The 15,660-nt window shown below is 38.2% G+C and overlaps 1 protein-coding gene across 1 annotated transcript; it reads right to left on the bottom strand.

Annotated features, from left to right (window-relative positions):
• Nucleotides 1-3,371: 3,371 nt before the first annotated feature.
• Nucleotides 3,372-13,910, bottom strand: LOC143721265 (uncharacterized). Its single transcript, XM_077211553.1, has 6 exons — nucleotides 13,899-13,910; nucleotides 5,798-5,910; nucleotides 5,593-5,680; nucleotides 5,046-5,495; nucleotides 3,784-3,883; nucleotides 3,372-3,662 (listed from the first exon to the last, which is right to left on the bottom strand). The coding sequence occupies exons 1-4, from the start codon at nucleotides 13,908-13,910 to the stop codon at nucleotides 5,049-5,051; spliced, it is 660 nt and encodes a 219-aa protein (XP_077067668.1). The 3' UTR covers nucleotides 3,372-3,662; nucleotides 3,784-3,883; nucleotides 5,046-5,048.
• Between the last annotated feature and the right edge of the window lie 1,750 nt (nucleotides 13,911-15,660).

The following is a 15,660-nucleotide window of genomic DNA, read 5'->3' as shown; positions in this document are numbered from 1 at the left end:
ATAAAGCCAGGTCTGGGCCCATTAAGAAAAGGGGTCAACTAAACAGAACCAAACCTAACAGAAATCAAATCAAACTAACCAAACCAACATGACCTTCCTAATAACACATGGGGAACTTGTATATACAAAGGACTAGTCCATTAAACACACACACAGGGGACACCACAATCATCACTTAACACAATTACACTAAATTAAGTAATAAACTTCAAATTTATCAATAAAGAGGTAATAAAATAACTAATAATTATAATAAACAAAATGTAAATAGAATAATAAACAAAACTAACATATAATCAATCATTTCATTTGGTAATGAACCAAATCTGTGTCTGTCGTTATTATGAAATGTATATAAGGTGATCTGTAGCAAAATATTGAATGACGCAATGTATTAAAGGATAACCAAAATAGCACATAAACAAACAAAAGGAAAAGATGCAAGATTTTGCATGGGTTAGTTACCGCTTTGCCGTGTGGCCACGTTGTCGGCCATCCCAGATGTGCACGGCCCAGGGTGATTAAAACTGCTCAGAAGATCATTGGTACCCATCTCTCTATGGGATTAGATTTCGGTCACAATTCTGCGCGCGCAAAATCACATTTTGAGCGCGCAAAGGGGCATTTCGCACGCGCGTGAACTGAGTTTTGCGGAGAAATGTTCATCTCGCAGATTAGAAAATAATTTGAGCGAACGAAAATCAATTTTGCTTTTAGAATAAGTATTTGGATGTGCGCAGACGTTCTCTTTCGCGTGTGCAAAGTTTCACTTTCTTGCTCCTTTCATACCAGCCTCTAAGCGCAGACAGCTGGCTTGCTCAACACAACCCAGCTGCTAAATTCTGATTGGCTAGCTTGTCAACAAATCACAAGACTCCCTGCATCACCGACTGTGGAAGAGGAAAATACATGGTGGAAGATATTTATGTTTAATTAGTTTAATGGCTTGATTTAAGTTCAAATGTCTACCACTCGACGACCACAGTTTATTTTTAAGCTATTTTTTTTTTTTTTTTGCTTATTTTTAATCCAAATCAAATCGTACTATTACTGTACATAATGGCATGTCCCAGTGTTTGCTACCCCTCAAGTGGTAGTTCTAACTTCTTTCTGAACTGCAAGTTATGTAATTAACATTAGTGAAATATGAATGTGACCGAGCTGGGGTCTCAAATTTTACACATTTTCAGAAATGACGATGGACAGACTTTTCCCCTTTTAATGAAATAAGTGTGTAAAAACGGTACATCACTGACGTTAGAATAAAAAAGCCATCAAATAAACATAGAAATGCAATGTAATAACGTTAAAATAATAATCAACTTGATATCCTTGGAATTATTTAAACAAAAACATTCACAGCAGGGGGTTCTGTAAAACAACTATCATACTAAAAAAAATATACTGTATTTTCTTATATACTATTTTAGAATAGATAGTGTGCACATTGGGATGCAGGCTTGTTCCCCTAACTGCAAAAAAAAAAAAAATCTAATTATGAGAGTAATTATATAGAAGTCTTATGAGTCACACCCCCAAGATTTTCACTTACAGTTATATTTGCATATGTTTGCATTGTTACCCATATGTCTTTCTTTCTTTCTTTTTTTTTTTGCAGTGAGAGGAATAAGCCTGCATCCCAATGTGAACACTATCCATCCTAAAATAGTATATAAGAAAATACAGTATATTTTTTTCAGTATGCTAGTTGTTTTTACAGAACTTGTCTGCTGTGAATGTTTTTGTTTACTTGAACTTAAATTGAAGTTTTCAATCCATTAAACAAATTAAACATAAACATCTAATACCATGGCTGCGTTCCAAACCGTATACTCAATGAGTAGGTACTTAATTTCAATGAGTACTTACTCAACGAGCGCGAAAAGAGTAGGTACTTCATAGCCAAATCTCGTTGAGTATGAATGCGATCCGGACATCATACGCCATGTTGACGTTATCATGTGACCTATGACGTTATCACAAGCGCAACAATTTAAAAGTTATGAGCAACAGGTGCACCGACATCTCACTGCATCAGTACAACCTAATTAGAACTGTGTTCATCAGCGTCTGAAATGGTTGGCATGTCTGCAATAGCTAGACGAATGTGTGGACAAAGGAGACGTCGGGCTGCTGCTCGGAGATCTCGCCTTTGGAGAAGACTGATGATTTTATACTCAAACAAAGCAAGTATTACTACTTAAAAAATTAAGATTACCCCAGAATGAATTGCATTACTAGCCCACCCCAACACTTATGCACTATAATGACAAATGCTGACCAACTTAATTATTTAACATTTTCTTAATTAAAATGATATATTTTGGTAAAACAAGCAAACTGTTGTATTGTCATATGACATAGATGTATGAATACACACTAGACAAATGCAGCTGATGTGAATACATACAATTTCCTTCAAGCAATGATTAATGCAAGAATTAATGAAATGAATATTTTATTGAAACATGAATAAATATTTAATATGAAACATGAATAAAAATAAATGAATGAATAAAAGATATCATATCACTATAAAGAAATACATATACAAGTCAATACCATATGAAACATTGCTTAATTCAAGCTTTGTGTTCTAACAAACTATGATGTATTTACAGGCGGTGAACCCCACATCATACTGCCATCTCAATAGAGCGGTTCCCATTCTGCGGCTTTATCTTGATGAAGCAGCTGACCACCGTGCCCACCTTCGCCTGTCTCTGCCGTCCATCAGGTCCCTGATTGCTGCAGTCAGACTGGAATCGGACCATGGATGGGAACGGGAGATTGAGGTCCTTGTGTTCCTGCACTGGCTGGCCCATGCAGCATCCTACAGGGTGGTGTCGCAGGCCTTCGACATCCCAAAGACCTCTGTGTATAACATTGTGCACAGAGTGAGCAAGGCCATCATGGGAATTTTGAGGAGGGTGATCTGCTTTCCGACCGGAGATGACCTGGAGGCAGTGGGAGCAGGATTTGCACAGCTGTCTGGCTCACCAGCTTTCAGCAGAGCAGTTGGTGCAATAGACGGCTGTCATATCCGTATCAAACCTCCAGCAAATAACTCCCACTGCTACTTCAACAGAAAGCTGTTTCACTCCATCCAACTCCAGGCCATCACTGATCACCGGGGGAAATTCCTTGATGTGTTTGTGGGGTATCCTGGGTCTGTGCACTATGCCAGGGTGCTGAGGAACAGTCCAGTGTATGCTGGCGGCCTTTATCCACCTGCAGGCAAGTGCATCCTCGGGGATGGAGGCTATCCTTGCCTGAGTGCACCCATCTGCCTCATCACCCCGTACAGAGAGCCGGTGCAGAACCCTGTGCAGGCGCGTCTCAACAGCAAGCACTCCCGTGCCCGCAACATCGTGGAGAGAGCTTTTGGGATGCTGAAGACACGCTGGCGCTGCATTTTCTTCAAGGCCTTGGAGGTGAGCCCTGCCTTCGTGCCTGAGATTGTTGCGTGCTGCGCTGTGCTTCACAATCTCGCTCTAGCCAATGGGGACATCGTTGAGCCAGAGGATGAGGAAGACCATGATGACGGCCCCCCTGATCCCCACAACCTTGAAGCAAGAGTGGGAGAACAAGTGCGGGACAATCTGGCTGCTGCAGTGTCTGTTCCAAACATCCCTGTGCCGGCTCTCCATGAGCATGACTACCTTTAAAACATTAAGAAAGATAAAAATGTTTTAAAATTCATGTTGTCAGCATTCAGTTTCTTGACAAATGTCATTTTATAGGTTTACAATTACATGCAAATATTTGTTAGAGCTTTAAAACCTTTTGTAGTGTAGAGGGATAAACCAATGAACTGGTTAGAAGAAGATTGCTGGTCAATCAGCAAGGCTCTTTACTCCAGGTTTGTCCAGGGTCATTGTCCCTGTAAATAAATGGAGTTAATCACTTTCGATAAAAAATATGTCAAATGCATAAATGTGATTGATATTTGTAAAGCATTTTTTGAACCAGTCATGGGCATAAACGGTCAAAGCTGCTTAGTTTGTCAAGGAATTACTATAATGCAAAATGCATACATAAATTTACTACAAATTATATTTGGTGGGTTAAAGGGTTAGTTCACCTCAACATATAAATACAGCAATTGTTTACGGTTTACTATTTACTTATTTAATGTTTTTTATTGTTTAAATACAAAAGGGAATTTTTGTCAAGTTTGTTCTGCTGGTTTCATACAATATCAGTCAATGGAGCCCAACTTTCAGAAGCTTCCTGGCATTATTTAATGACGCTTCTGAAAGTCCATTGACTGATATTGTATTAAACCAAACAGTACAAACCTGACCAAAATCACCTTTTGTGTTCAGGAAAACAAAAAACAGAGGGATCAAACAACATCAAGGCGAGTAAATAATGACTATTGAATTATTACTATTATGATTTATTTGCTTGGGTTATGTAACCCTTTAGTCACTATTTTACTGTGTGTAATTTGTGTAAACAGTCTCAAGTTCAGCTTTGGTCATGGAGGGCTATTATCCAGCAGAGTTTTTCCAACCCTAATTATACACCCCTGAATCAATTTAAACCAATTAATAACTGACTACTTGAAATTTACTGACAGGTGTGCTGGAACTTAACCCTCCATGACTTAAGATCCTTGCATGAACTCTGTAAACCTTTAAAAGTCATATAATACACTCCAGTAAAACCAGTGTTTTAAAGTGTTTTTTCTTCTTACAGTACACCATACATTCACTAATTATTAATCAACGTTTCATAAATATTTAATTTATGAATTTGATTACAATCTTAAAGTATCACTAAATTTCTAGTGTAAATGTACTGTGAATGCCTAGAAATAGTTTGTTTTATATACATATTATTGTACAAAATTCTTAGGCCACCATTTGTAGTTGTTGCACAGTACTGTGTGTATATATATATCAGTACCGTATCTATATATAGATTCCCATTTTTATTCACAAATTTAATTCACATCAACCCAAATGTGCAAAAGATCAGAAGATGTTTTTTGTCAAATAATTTATTTTTTGGCGAGCATCTGAAGAACAGAAAGGAACCTTTCATCCCTTTCGTTGGTTTCTCTTTCTCTCCTTTCCTCTCTCTCGACTGCCTCCCGGTGCCATCTCTCTTCTCTTTCTCTTACTTCTCTTTCTTGTCTTTCCTCTCTCTCGTCTCTCCCGTTCTCTTCTGTCCTCCTTCTCCTCCATTTCTCTCCACAGCCTCTCCTCCCTCTCAGCTGCCTTCCGCTCTCTCTCCTCTTCTCGCTCCTCCATGTCCCGGATCAGCTCCTCCACATCTATAGCCCTTTTCCTAGCTCTTGCTGGCTCTGGCCTCACTGAGGATGAAGAGACCACAGCAGCATCCGGCCCACATGAGGCAACGAGGGCAGGAGGAGAGATGGAGGGTCTGCCCCCAATTGCCTCATCCATGGCAGTGTACCACTTCCAGGATGCTGCTGTGGGCTCTCCATCCTCAGTGCTCACCCCCGTCTGCGGACATTTCAGATCCTGCAAAAATGCACAAGCATGATACAAAAGCAGTCATTTTAACAGCACAATATTTAATCATTTAATTTATGTATTAGAAGTAACAAAATGATCTTACTTTGTATTTTTGTTTCAGGTTTTCCCTTTTTTTTTTAACAAACGCCGCCGTCACCCTGCCTTGCAGGCTCTGCTCCTCCACAAAAGATCTGCAGCAAGAGAGAAATCAAGAATGAAAAAGTTATATCTCTGTTTGAAAATACAATAATTGAAATGTACTGCAAATAAAGTATTCAATTGATTTTTAAATATTTCTGTATACTCACTCAAAGCCTTTGATGGCAGCATTACGCTTTCCGGTGAAGAGCGCTTCATGAGCCACTCTCCACCGGATAAGCAGCCGCGTGTGCTCATCCGTCCCTGTAACATCCAGACAAGACTCATGTTACCTCTGTGATTTATGAGCTCAATACTACATTTACATGTTGAGGTTGTTGCTAATAAATAGCTTTTTATCCATCATAAATGTTCAACAATTTTTCAACAGTACTAATGGATAAATGAAATAGATTACTTATGTTTAGTTACTTTATGTAAAATGCATTAATCTAATAAAAACAGTGTTAACAACAGTGAATTCTGCAATACAATAGTACACACACGTCCCTCTCCACTTCTGTGCTTCTCAGAGAAAATGGAACAACTGGTGCATGCTGGAACTAGACTATCCCACTCTTTTGCTGCGAGCCCCCAGATACCAACCAAAAAACTCCAGGCCCCACAACCACCAAAGCCTGCGGGCCCAGCTCGCCCTCCCCCTCCTCCTGTGAGAGCTCTTCGGCCTCTGCCACAGCGCCAGGGCCCACACCCTCCTCCAGCGGCTCGAGGTGAACCAAAAACAACTGATACCAGCTCTCAGTGATATGTGTCGGGTCCCCGCTATGATAACAATAACTTTCTCAAATGTTTACAGAACAAGCGGGAACCCAGTGTGCCTGTCTTTTTTTCTATTGCTGTTCGATTACATGATAGAAAGTCTAAGGCCTTCAAAAGCCGTACAGCAAACCCATCTAATCTGGTGCCTATTACACGACATACTAAGATTGCTGTGGGGACAAAAAGTAAGACTGTTAAGTTAGCACTTTTAAACATCCGCTCACTTAAAAATAAATCACTTTTAGTCAACGACTTAATAACCACATACAACCTGGATTTAATGTTGCTAAATGAAACTTGGCTAGAAGAAAGTTGCAGTGCAACAGTCCTCAATGAAACAGCCCCTCCTAATTTTATTTTTATGAGTGTCTGCAGAGCTGTCAGAAGAGGTGGAGGTTTAGCTGCTCTTTATAAAGATGTCTATCAATGTAAGCAAATATCATTTGGGAATTACCCGTCTTTCGAATATCTGGGTATTGTGTTAAAAGGTGCTCCACGCATTTTACTTATCATTGTTTACAGGCCTCCAAAATACTCTCCAGCTTTTGCTGAGAACTTAACAGAACTGTTATCAACAATTTCCTCAGAGTTTGACTGCTTTGCCATTGCTGGAGATTTTAACATTCACATAGATAATGCAGAAAACAATATGGCAAAAGAAATCAAAACAGTTTTAAAAACTTTTGATCTGACTCAGCATGTACATGGACCCACACATAATCGTGGACACACTCTAGATTTACTTATCAGTAAGGGAAATCACATTCTCAAAACTCCCTACTGCAACTTTAAATACTGATACAGCCAAATTATCAGTGCTGGTACTACTCGACCTCAGTGCTGTATTTGACACTGTCGATCACAAAATACTTCTTGACAGGCTGGAAAACTGGGTCGGGCTTTCTGGGATAGTTCTAAAATGGTTCAGGTCATACTTAGGAGGCAGAGGTTATTATGTGAGTATAGGAGACCATAAGTCTGAGTGGACATCCATGACATGCGGAGTCCCTCAAGCCTCAATTCTTGCGCCACTCCTATTCAACCTGTACATGCTCCCAATGAGCCAAATAATGAGAAGGAACCAAATCGCTTACCACAGCTATGCAGACGACACACAGCTCTAGTTATCCCTATCGCCTAACGATTACAGCCCCATTGACTCCCTTTGCCAATGCATTGATGAAGTAAACAATTGGATGTGCCAAAACTTTCTTCAGTTAAACAAAGACAAAACTGAAGTCATTGCGTTTGGAAACAAAGATGAAGTTCTCAAGGTGAACGCATACCTTCAGTCTAGGGGTCAAACAACTAAAAATCAAGTCAGGAATCTTGGTGTGTCTCTAGAGTCAGACCTTAGTTTCAGTAGTCATGTCAAAGCAATTACTAAATCAGCATACTATCACCTGAAAAATATTGCAAGAATTAGATGCTTTGTTTCTAGTCAAGACTTAGAAAAACTTGTGCATGCTTTCATCACCAGTAGGGTGGATTATTGTAATGGACTTCTCACTGGCCTTCCCAAAAAGACCATAAGACAGTTGCAGCTCATACAGAACGCTGCTGTTAGGATTCTGAGCAGAACCAGAAAATATAAACACATCACACCAGTCCTCAGGTCTTTACACTGGCTGCCAGTTACATTTAGGATTGATTTTAAAGTATTATTACTGGTATATAAATCATTCAATGGCCTAGGACCTCAATACATTGCAGATATCCTCACTGAATATAAACCCAACCGATCACTCAGATCATTAGGATCACATCGGCTAGAAATACCAAGGGTTCACTCTAAGCATGGCGAGTCTGCTTTTAGCTACTATGCCAGCCGCGGCTGGAACCAGCTTCCAGAAGAGATCAGATGTGCTCCTACAGTAGTCACATTCAAATCCAGACTCAAAACACATCTGTTTAGGTGTGCATTTACTGAATGAGCACTGTGCCACTGTTCGTCCGACTGTTTGCACTGTATTTTATTTTATGTTTTAATTACTCTGATTTCATGTGATTATTTCTGTATTTTATCTTTTATTCTAAACTGTTTTAATTATTCTGATTTCTTTTGATTATTTTAATTTCTTCTATGTAAAGCACTTTGAATTACCATTGTGTATGAAATGTGCTATATAAATAAACTTGCCTTGCCTTGCCTTATTTTAATAATGAACAGGCTGCGTGTCAAGTTTGTAATGCCAGAAGTGAACTGATCATATGTTGTGTAAGTGTGATGCGCTGGCGCCATCAATTGGATTTGTTCCTCGGCTGGGGAAATAACTTAATACTCTGTCGTTTAATACTGTGTCATTACAAACAGTAAAATGTATATTTGAATTTGTGTACATTCAAAATGACAACAAAATGGTATGCCTTTGAAAAGTAAAGAAAACAACCCGATGAGCTGCTTAAGCGCGTCTCTGTCTCATTGAACATCTTTCTGGCGCACACCATAAAATAAACCAAAATACAGCGATCAGCCTTTTTGGCGCCCCTACTTTTGAAAGTCAGCATTTAGATTATCTGAAGTAAAATGCATTATATAAGCCTAAATTATTTAGGAATAAATCACAGCGTGCTTATGATAAAAAACGTGACTTTACAGTCCGGAAAATAGGGAAATAGCTAATTATTTCACGGACCCCCTAGCACTTGAGCACTGTTGTTGTACACAGAAGAAAGCCCTGTAGGCTCTTCCCCGGTACGGGTTGTGTAGAGCCATTCGTTAGTCTGGTTGTTTGATGAGAAAAAGATGAAATGTAGTTGCAATAAACGAGTTAAGAATCCGCACATCATCATCAGGACTCTTATTCTGCTGTGCGCTACCGAGGGAGGATTGATGACGACACAGTTTGATCTTCGGCTGTTTTTTGTTTCAAAACGAAAAACCAAATAACCGTTTTTGGTGTAGGAATCAAAAAACGAAAAACCAATTAAAAACGGCCCGTTTTTCGTTTTTGGCGATCATTTTATCGTTATTCCTCTTTGAACAAAGAATGAAGAGAGTCTTTGAACTTCAGTCAATTTGTTTTTCGTTTATAAACCAAAAACGGAAGTCACGTGGTCTATTCCTTTTTTGGAAGCGAAAGTAATCGGTAACACTTTCAAAATAAAAGTAGGCTAACGGTCAGGGGATCTCTGGATAATCCGTAATTCGTTTGTAATTATAAAACGAAAATACCGTTTTTCTGTTTTTTGTTTCGAAACGAAAAACCAAATAACCGTTTTTGGTGTCAAAATCAAAAAACGCAAAACCAATTAAAAACGGCCCGTTTTTCGTTTTTGGCGATCATTTTATCGTTATTCCTTTTTGAACAAAGAATGAAGAGAGTCTTTGAACTTCAGTCAATTTGTTTTTCGTTTATAAACCAAAAACGGAAGTCACGTGGTATATTCCTTTTTTGGAAGCGAAAGTAACTGGTAACACTTTCAAAATAAAAGTAGGCTAACTATAGTTAGCGAGGTGATTGTAGACTAAAACTGAACTAATATAACGTTTTTTAGTAAAACTAAAGTAGCACTGGGTGTGAAAAAACACTTTAGTTAACTGAAATAAAAATGTAAACTAATAAAATAATAACTCTGGCTGTTAGGGAGAATTAAACATTTGTAAGACCATTGGTGACCTGCAACTTCAGATTAAGACAAGTGAACTCATTTTATATTTATTTAAGTTTCTATTCTTTAATTCACATTTTAGTTTTGTAACATATTTATAGCCCTTCTTGCTATGTGGAAGCTCAACCAGCAGAGGTCACTCTACCCCCTTCTGTGCACCGACTCTTTCTGTGGGACAACAGGCAACAAGCGTTTGACCTTTTGACCTGTGTTTATGACTTGTGTTTTGACTTGTGTTTACTTCACCTGCCTTCCAGCTCCTCTTTCTATGGCACTATAGCTGCTAAACACTCTCAGCTTCCACCATCTACTGTTACTGTGTCAAAACAAAACTCTTCCAAAACAAATCTATAAAGTTGTATACTTTTTCTTTTTCTTTTGCATTTTTCTCCAGTGTAATATAGCCTACTTATTATGTTAGTTAAGTAGATTAAATATGTGTTATGCAGCTTGTAGTTCTCATTAGTTATGTAGACCTACTTGTGTGTGAAACCTAGCATTACTCAGTAAAAAATGGTCTCTAGCTCTGGGACTTTCAGATCTTTTAGTGCTTTTTTGGGGTTTAATTCTGTTTGATGAACCACCAGGGAAAGGCAGTGCTCTGTACTCTTGGTACTTGTGTAAAGTAAAATAAAAGTGTAGTTAAATCATTTAGTTTTAACCTAGACAACCAGCCAAATAACAGCAATAAACAACTAACGAAAACAACTGAGGGAGAGTCAAAAGAAGAAACAGTCAAGCAAATTAAATAAACACAGCACAGCCATGAGAACTAGAATAACAACAATACTTTTAAATAAATAACTTAATGAAAAGCATACAGAATAGTTCTACCTGTGACAACTAAAAAAAACGAAATTAGTTTGGGTGAATGTTCAATTTTAACCATAAACATAATAGTAGTATTGTTTGTTGGGCTGGTGATAAAGGAAAATCAACCACTAATTTGTGCCCTGGTCACTCCTTTTAACAGTTTCCATTGCACTCCATTTAGTGGCACTTGTGTCCCACTATTTCCAACAGAAGCATTGCTAGTGACACTAGGTGCCACACTTGTAGCACCAAAGTCACAATTAGTCTTAGTACACACTTATTTCAATATCCAATTCCACAAAAGTAGTGCCACAATTCAAAGATGTGGCTTACCATAAACCATGATGTAAATATCTGAAAGTGACAACAAGGCCCTTTTATGGTGCCGGAAGAAGGAGTGGTGTGCTGCTTTGTCCTGCCAGTCCAGCATTTATTTGAAGAGAGAGTGATGGTATGTGACTGGGGCCAGTCTTAATACTATCATCAGTCCTTAAACCCTACACACAGTGCACAGGATCACATCCTCCAGGTATTGGGTCAAATCTGGAAGGTCCTGAGATGAGTACCAGGGAGAAAAACTAAATGATTTAACTACAATTTTATTTTACTTTACACAAGTACCAAGAGTACAGAGCACTGCCTTTCCCTGGTGGTTCATCAAACAGAATTAAACCCCAAAAAAGCACTAAAAGATCTGAAAGTCCCAGAGCTAGAGACCATTTTTGACTGAGTAATGCTAGGTTTCACACACAATAGGTCTACATAACTAACCAGAACCCTTAAGCTGCATAACAAATATTTCATCTACTTAACTAACATAATAAGTAGGCTATATTACACTGGAGAAAAATGCAAAAGAAAAAGAAAAAGTATACAACTTTATAGATTTGTTTTGGAAGAGTTTTGTTTTGACACAGAAGGGGTAACAGTAGATGGTGGAAGCTGAGAGTGTTTAGCAGCTATAGTGCCATAGAAAGAGGAGCTGGAAGGCAGGTGAAGTTCTGCACACCCTTCAAACTCAGCGATTAGCTTCTGTTGGTAGCAGTGCTTGCCTTCTCTTCTCTTGATATAAACACAAGTCAAAAGGTCAAACGCTTGTTGCCTGTTGTCCCACAGAAAGAGTCGGTGCACAGAAGGGGGTAGAGTGACCTATGCTGGTTGAGCTTCCACATATTAAGAAGGGCTATAAATATGTTACAAAACTAAAATGTGAATTAAATAATAGAAACTTAAATAAATAGGCTACCTGCTATCCTAAGCTACATATAAAATGAGTTCACTTGTCTTAATCTGAAGTTGCAGGTCACCAATGGTCTTACAAATGTTTAATTCTCCCTAACAGCCAGAGTTATTATTTTATTAGTTTACATTTTTATTTCAGTTAACTAAAGTGTTTTTTTCACACCCAGTGCTACTTTAGTTTTACTAAAAAACGTTATATTAGTTCAGTTTTAGTCTACAATCACCTCGCTAACTATAGTTAGCCTACTTTTATTTTGAAAGTGTTACCAGTTACTTTCGCTTCCAAAAAAGGAATATACCACGTGACTTCCGTTTTTGGTTTATAAACGAAAAACAAATTGACTGAAGTTCAAAGACTCTCTTCATTCTTTGTTCAAAAAGGAATAACGATAAAATGATCGACAAAAACGAAAAACGGGCCGTTTTTAATTGGTTTTTCGTTTTTTGATTCCTACACCAAAAACGGTTATTTGGTTTTTCGTTTTGAAACAAAAAACAGAAAAACGGTATTTTCGTTTTATAATTACAAACGAATTACGGATTATCCAGAGATCCCCTGACCCATAATAAGTAGGCTATATTACACTTGAGAAAAATGCAAAAGAAAAAGTATACAACTTTATAGACTTGTTTTGGAAGAGGTTTGTTTTGACACAGAAGGGGTAACAGTAGATGGTGGAAGCTGAGTGTTTAGCAGCTATAGTAGCATAGAAAGAGGAGCTGGAAGGCAGGTGAAGTTCTGCACACCCTTCAAACTCAGTGATTAGCTTCTGTTGGTAGCAGTGCTTGCCTTCTCTTCTCTTGATATAAACACAAGTCAAAAGGTCAAACGCTTGTTGCCTGTTGTCCCACAGAAAGAGTCGGTGCACAGAAGGGGGTAGAGTGACCTCTGCTGGTTGAGCTTCCACATAGCAAGAAGGGCTATAAATATGTTACAAAACTAAAATGTGAATTAAATAATATAAACTTATAAATAAATAGGCTACCTGCTATCCTAAGCTACATATAAAATGAGTTCACTTGTCCTAATCTGAAGTTGCAGGTCACCAATGGTCTTACAAATGTTTAATTCTCCCTAACAGCCAGAGTTATTATTTTATTAGTTTAAATTTTTATTTCAGTTAACTAAAGTGTTTTTTTTTTTCAAAAAAGGAATAGACCACGTGACCTCCGTTTTGGTTTATAAACGAAAAACAAATTGACTGAAGTTCAAAGACTCTCTTCATTCTTTGTTCAAAGAGGAATAACGATAAAATGATCACCAAAAACGAAAAACGGGCCGTTTTTAATTGGTTTTTCGTTTTTTGATTCCTACACCAAAAACGGTTATTTGGTTTTTCGTTTTGAAACAAAAAACAGAAAAACGGTATTTTCGTTTTATAATTACAAACGAATTACGGATTATCCAGAGATCCCCTGACCGATTTTTAACTTCAGTCAATTCGTTTTTCTTTTATAAACCAAAAACGGTTTATATCAAAGAGAAGGCAAGCACTGCTACCAACCGAAGCTAATCACTGAGTTTGAAGGGTGTGCAGAACTTCACCTGCGAATTGACTGAAGTTAAAAATCCGTGTATCATTCGTTCAGTCGTGTTTTGATTTAATATTGAAAGTAGAAAAATGAGAAAACAGTTCCTTTTTTGTTTTTTCATTTTTTTCCAAAGAAACGAAAAACAAGAATTCAGCTTGATTTTCGTTTTTCGTTCTGATGTAGAAAAATGAATAAACAGCTTGAATATTCGATTTCTACTGAGAGTGAGGAGTTGTCGTCATGGTACAGAGCCCCTCCCCTCGATATCACGGGATCTCGCGGGATTCTCACCCTCTCCGCCATGTTGGCAGGATTCCGGCGGCAAAACAAGATTGTTTACATGTGTTGTTAACTCGGTAGTAGAGGAGGTTCTCGCAATTCCACACTGTTTTACCATGCCTGGAGGTCACTGCTGCGTTAAAAACTGCTCCAGTACCTCACACGATACATTTGGAAAACATAGGAAGAATGGAATACAGTTTTTTAGGTTACCGAAATGGACACAGCATCAGGGAGAGCAAGTCTCTGACCTGACGAGGAGACGCCGGATTGCTTGGTTGGCTGATGCCTTTGATAAGTTGTCACTGTTTGCTGTGCCTTAACGAACATGTGCAAAAGTGTTGTTTGAGTGCCTTGTTCATTACTTTTTTATTTCTTGAAATAAATGCTTGAAACAACTTGATATGGCTTAACAATATTTATCGAGGACTGAATATATATGTATTTTTTTCGGACAAAATAAGTTTCATGGACAACATAAGTAATAATAATAAAATAACAATACTGTTCTTAGTGCAAAAGAACAAATATCTTGATGCTGCTTCTCCAAATACCGCTGTTTTGCGCTTGGTGTGAGCTTGTTCCTGTAAGGTCCCTTTTCTTTCGCCTTATCTTTTTGCATTTCTTTACTTTCTTCCTTTTTTTCTCGTATTGGTAGATCCGTCTCTGTCCCACCGAAATAATAAATGCGCAAAAATGAAAGAGCTCTTGAATGTTTAGTCGCGCTTCTGTGAAGTTCTGATGGCGTTGCCCCTGGCAACCGTTAGCGTCTCCTACCATCATGGCGGACCGGCTCAGACTCCTCAATCTCAACACGTGGGCGGGAATGAAACGCCCCTTACCTCTGATTTGTCAGCCGAAGTCATCAGTCCTTCCTCGGTAGCGCACAGCAGAATAAGAGTCCTCCGCTGCTGATGATATGCGGATTCTTAACTCGTTTATTGCAACTACATTTCATCTTTTTCTCATCAAACAACCAGACTAACGAATGGCTCGACACAACCCGTACCGGGGAAGAGCCTACAGCAGGGCTTTCTTCTGTGTACAACAGCAGTGCTCAAGTGCCAGGCAGTCCGTGAAATAATTAGCTATTTTCCGGACTGTAAAGTCACGGTTTTTTATTAAAATTAATATATATAATATATTAATATATAATGCCTAAATTTTTTTTGCCTAATATAATGCCACGGATTTAGGCTTATATAATGCATTTTACTTCAGATAATCTAAATGTTGACTTTCAAAAGTAGGCGCGCCAAAAAGGCTGATCGCTGTATTTTGGTTTATTTTATGGTGTGCGCCAGAAAGATGTTCAATGAGACAGAGACGCGCTTAAGCAGCACATCGTGTTGTTTTCTTTATTTTTCATAGGCATGACATTTTGTAGTCATTTTGAATGTACACAAATTAAAATATACATTTTACAGTTTGGAATGACAAAGTATTAAACGACAGAGTATTAAGTTATTTCCCCAGCCGAGGAACAAATCCAAGTGATGGCGCCAGAGCATCGCGCTTACACAACATATTATCAGTTCACTTCTGGCATTACAAAATTGACACGCAGCCTGTTCATTATTAAAATAAAACAGACAACCAAACATATAAAAAGTTATTCTGCCTAATTTTATTCGTCTTTTGTACAATATAAAGACTGTGCTGGTCAGTCATAACTTGCTGTTCTTCCAAACTCATTTCCCTTGAAGTGCGGATTTAGCCTTCGTCTATATTAGGACTCGACTGAAGTACAAAGCCTTCTTTACATTAATAGTTA

The sequence above is a fragment of the Siphateles boraxobius genome, unplaced genomic scaffold (assembly GCF_051911475.1).
Source record: "Siphateles boraxobius isolate OS27281-9 unplaced genomic scaffold, OSU_SipBor_1 65, whole genome shotgun sequence".
Lineage (NCBI taxonomy): Eukaryota > Metazoa > Chordata > Actinopteri > Cypriniformes > Leuciscidae > Siphateles > Siphateles boraxobius.
This window is presented reverse-complemented; position numbering and strand designations above follow the sequence as displayed.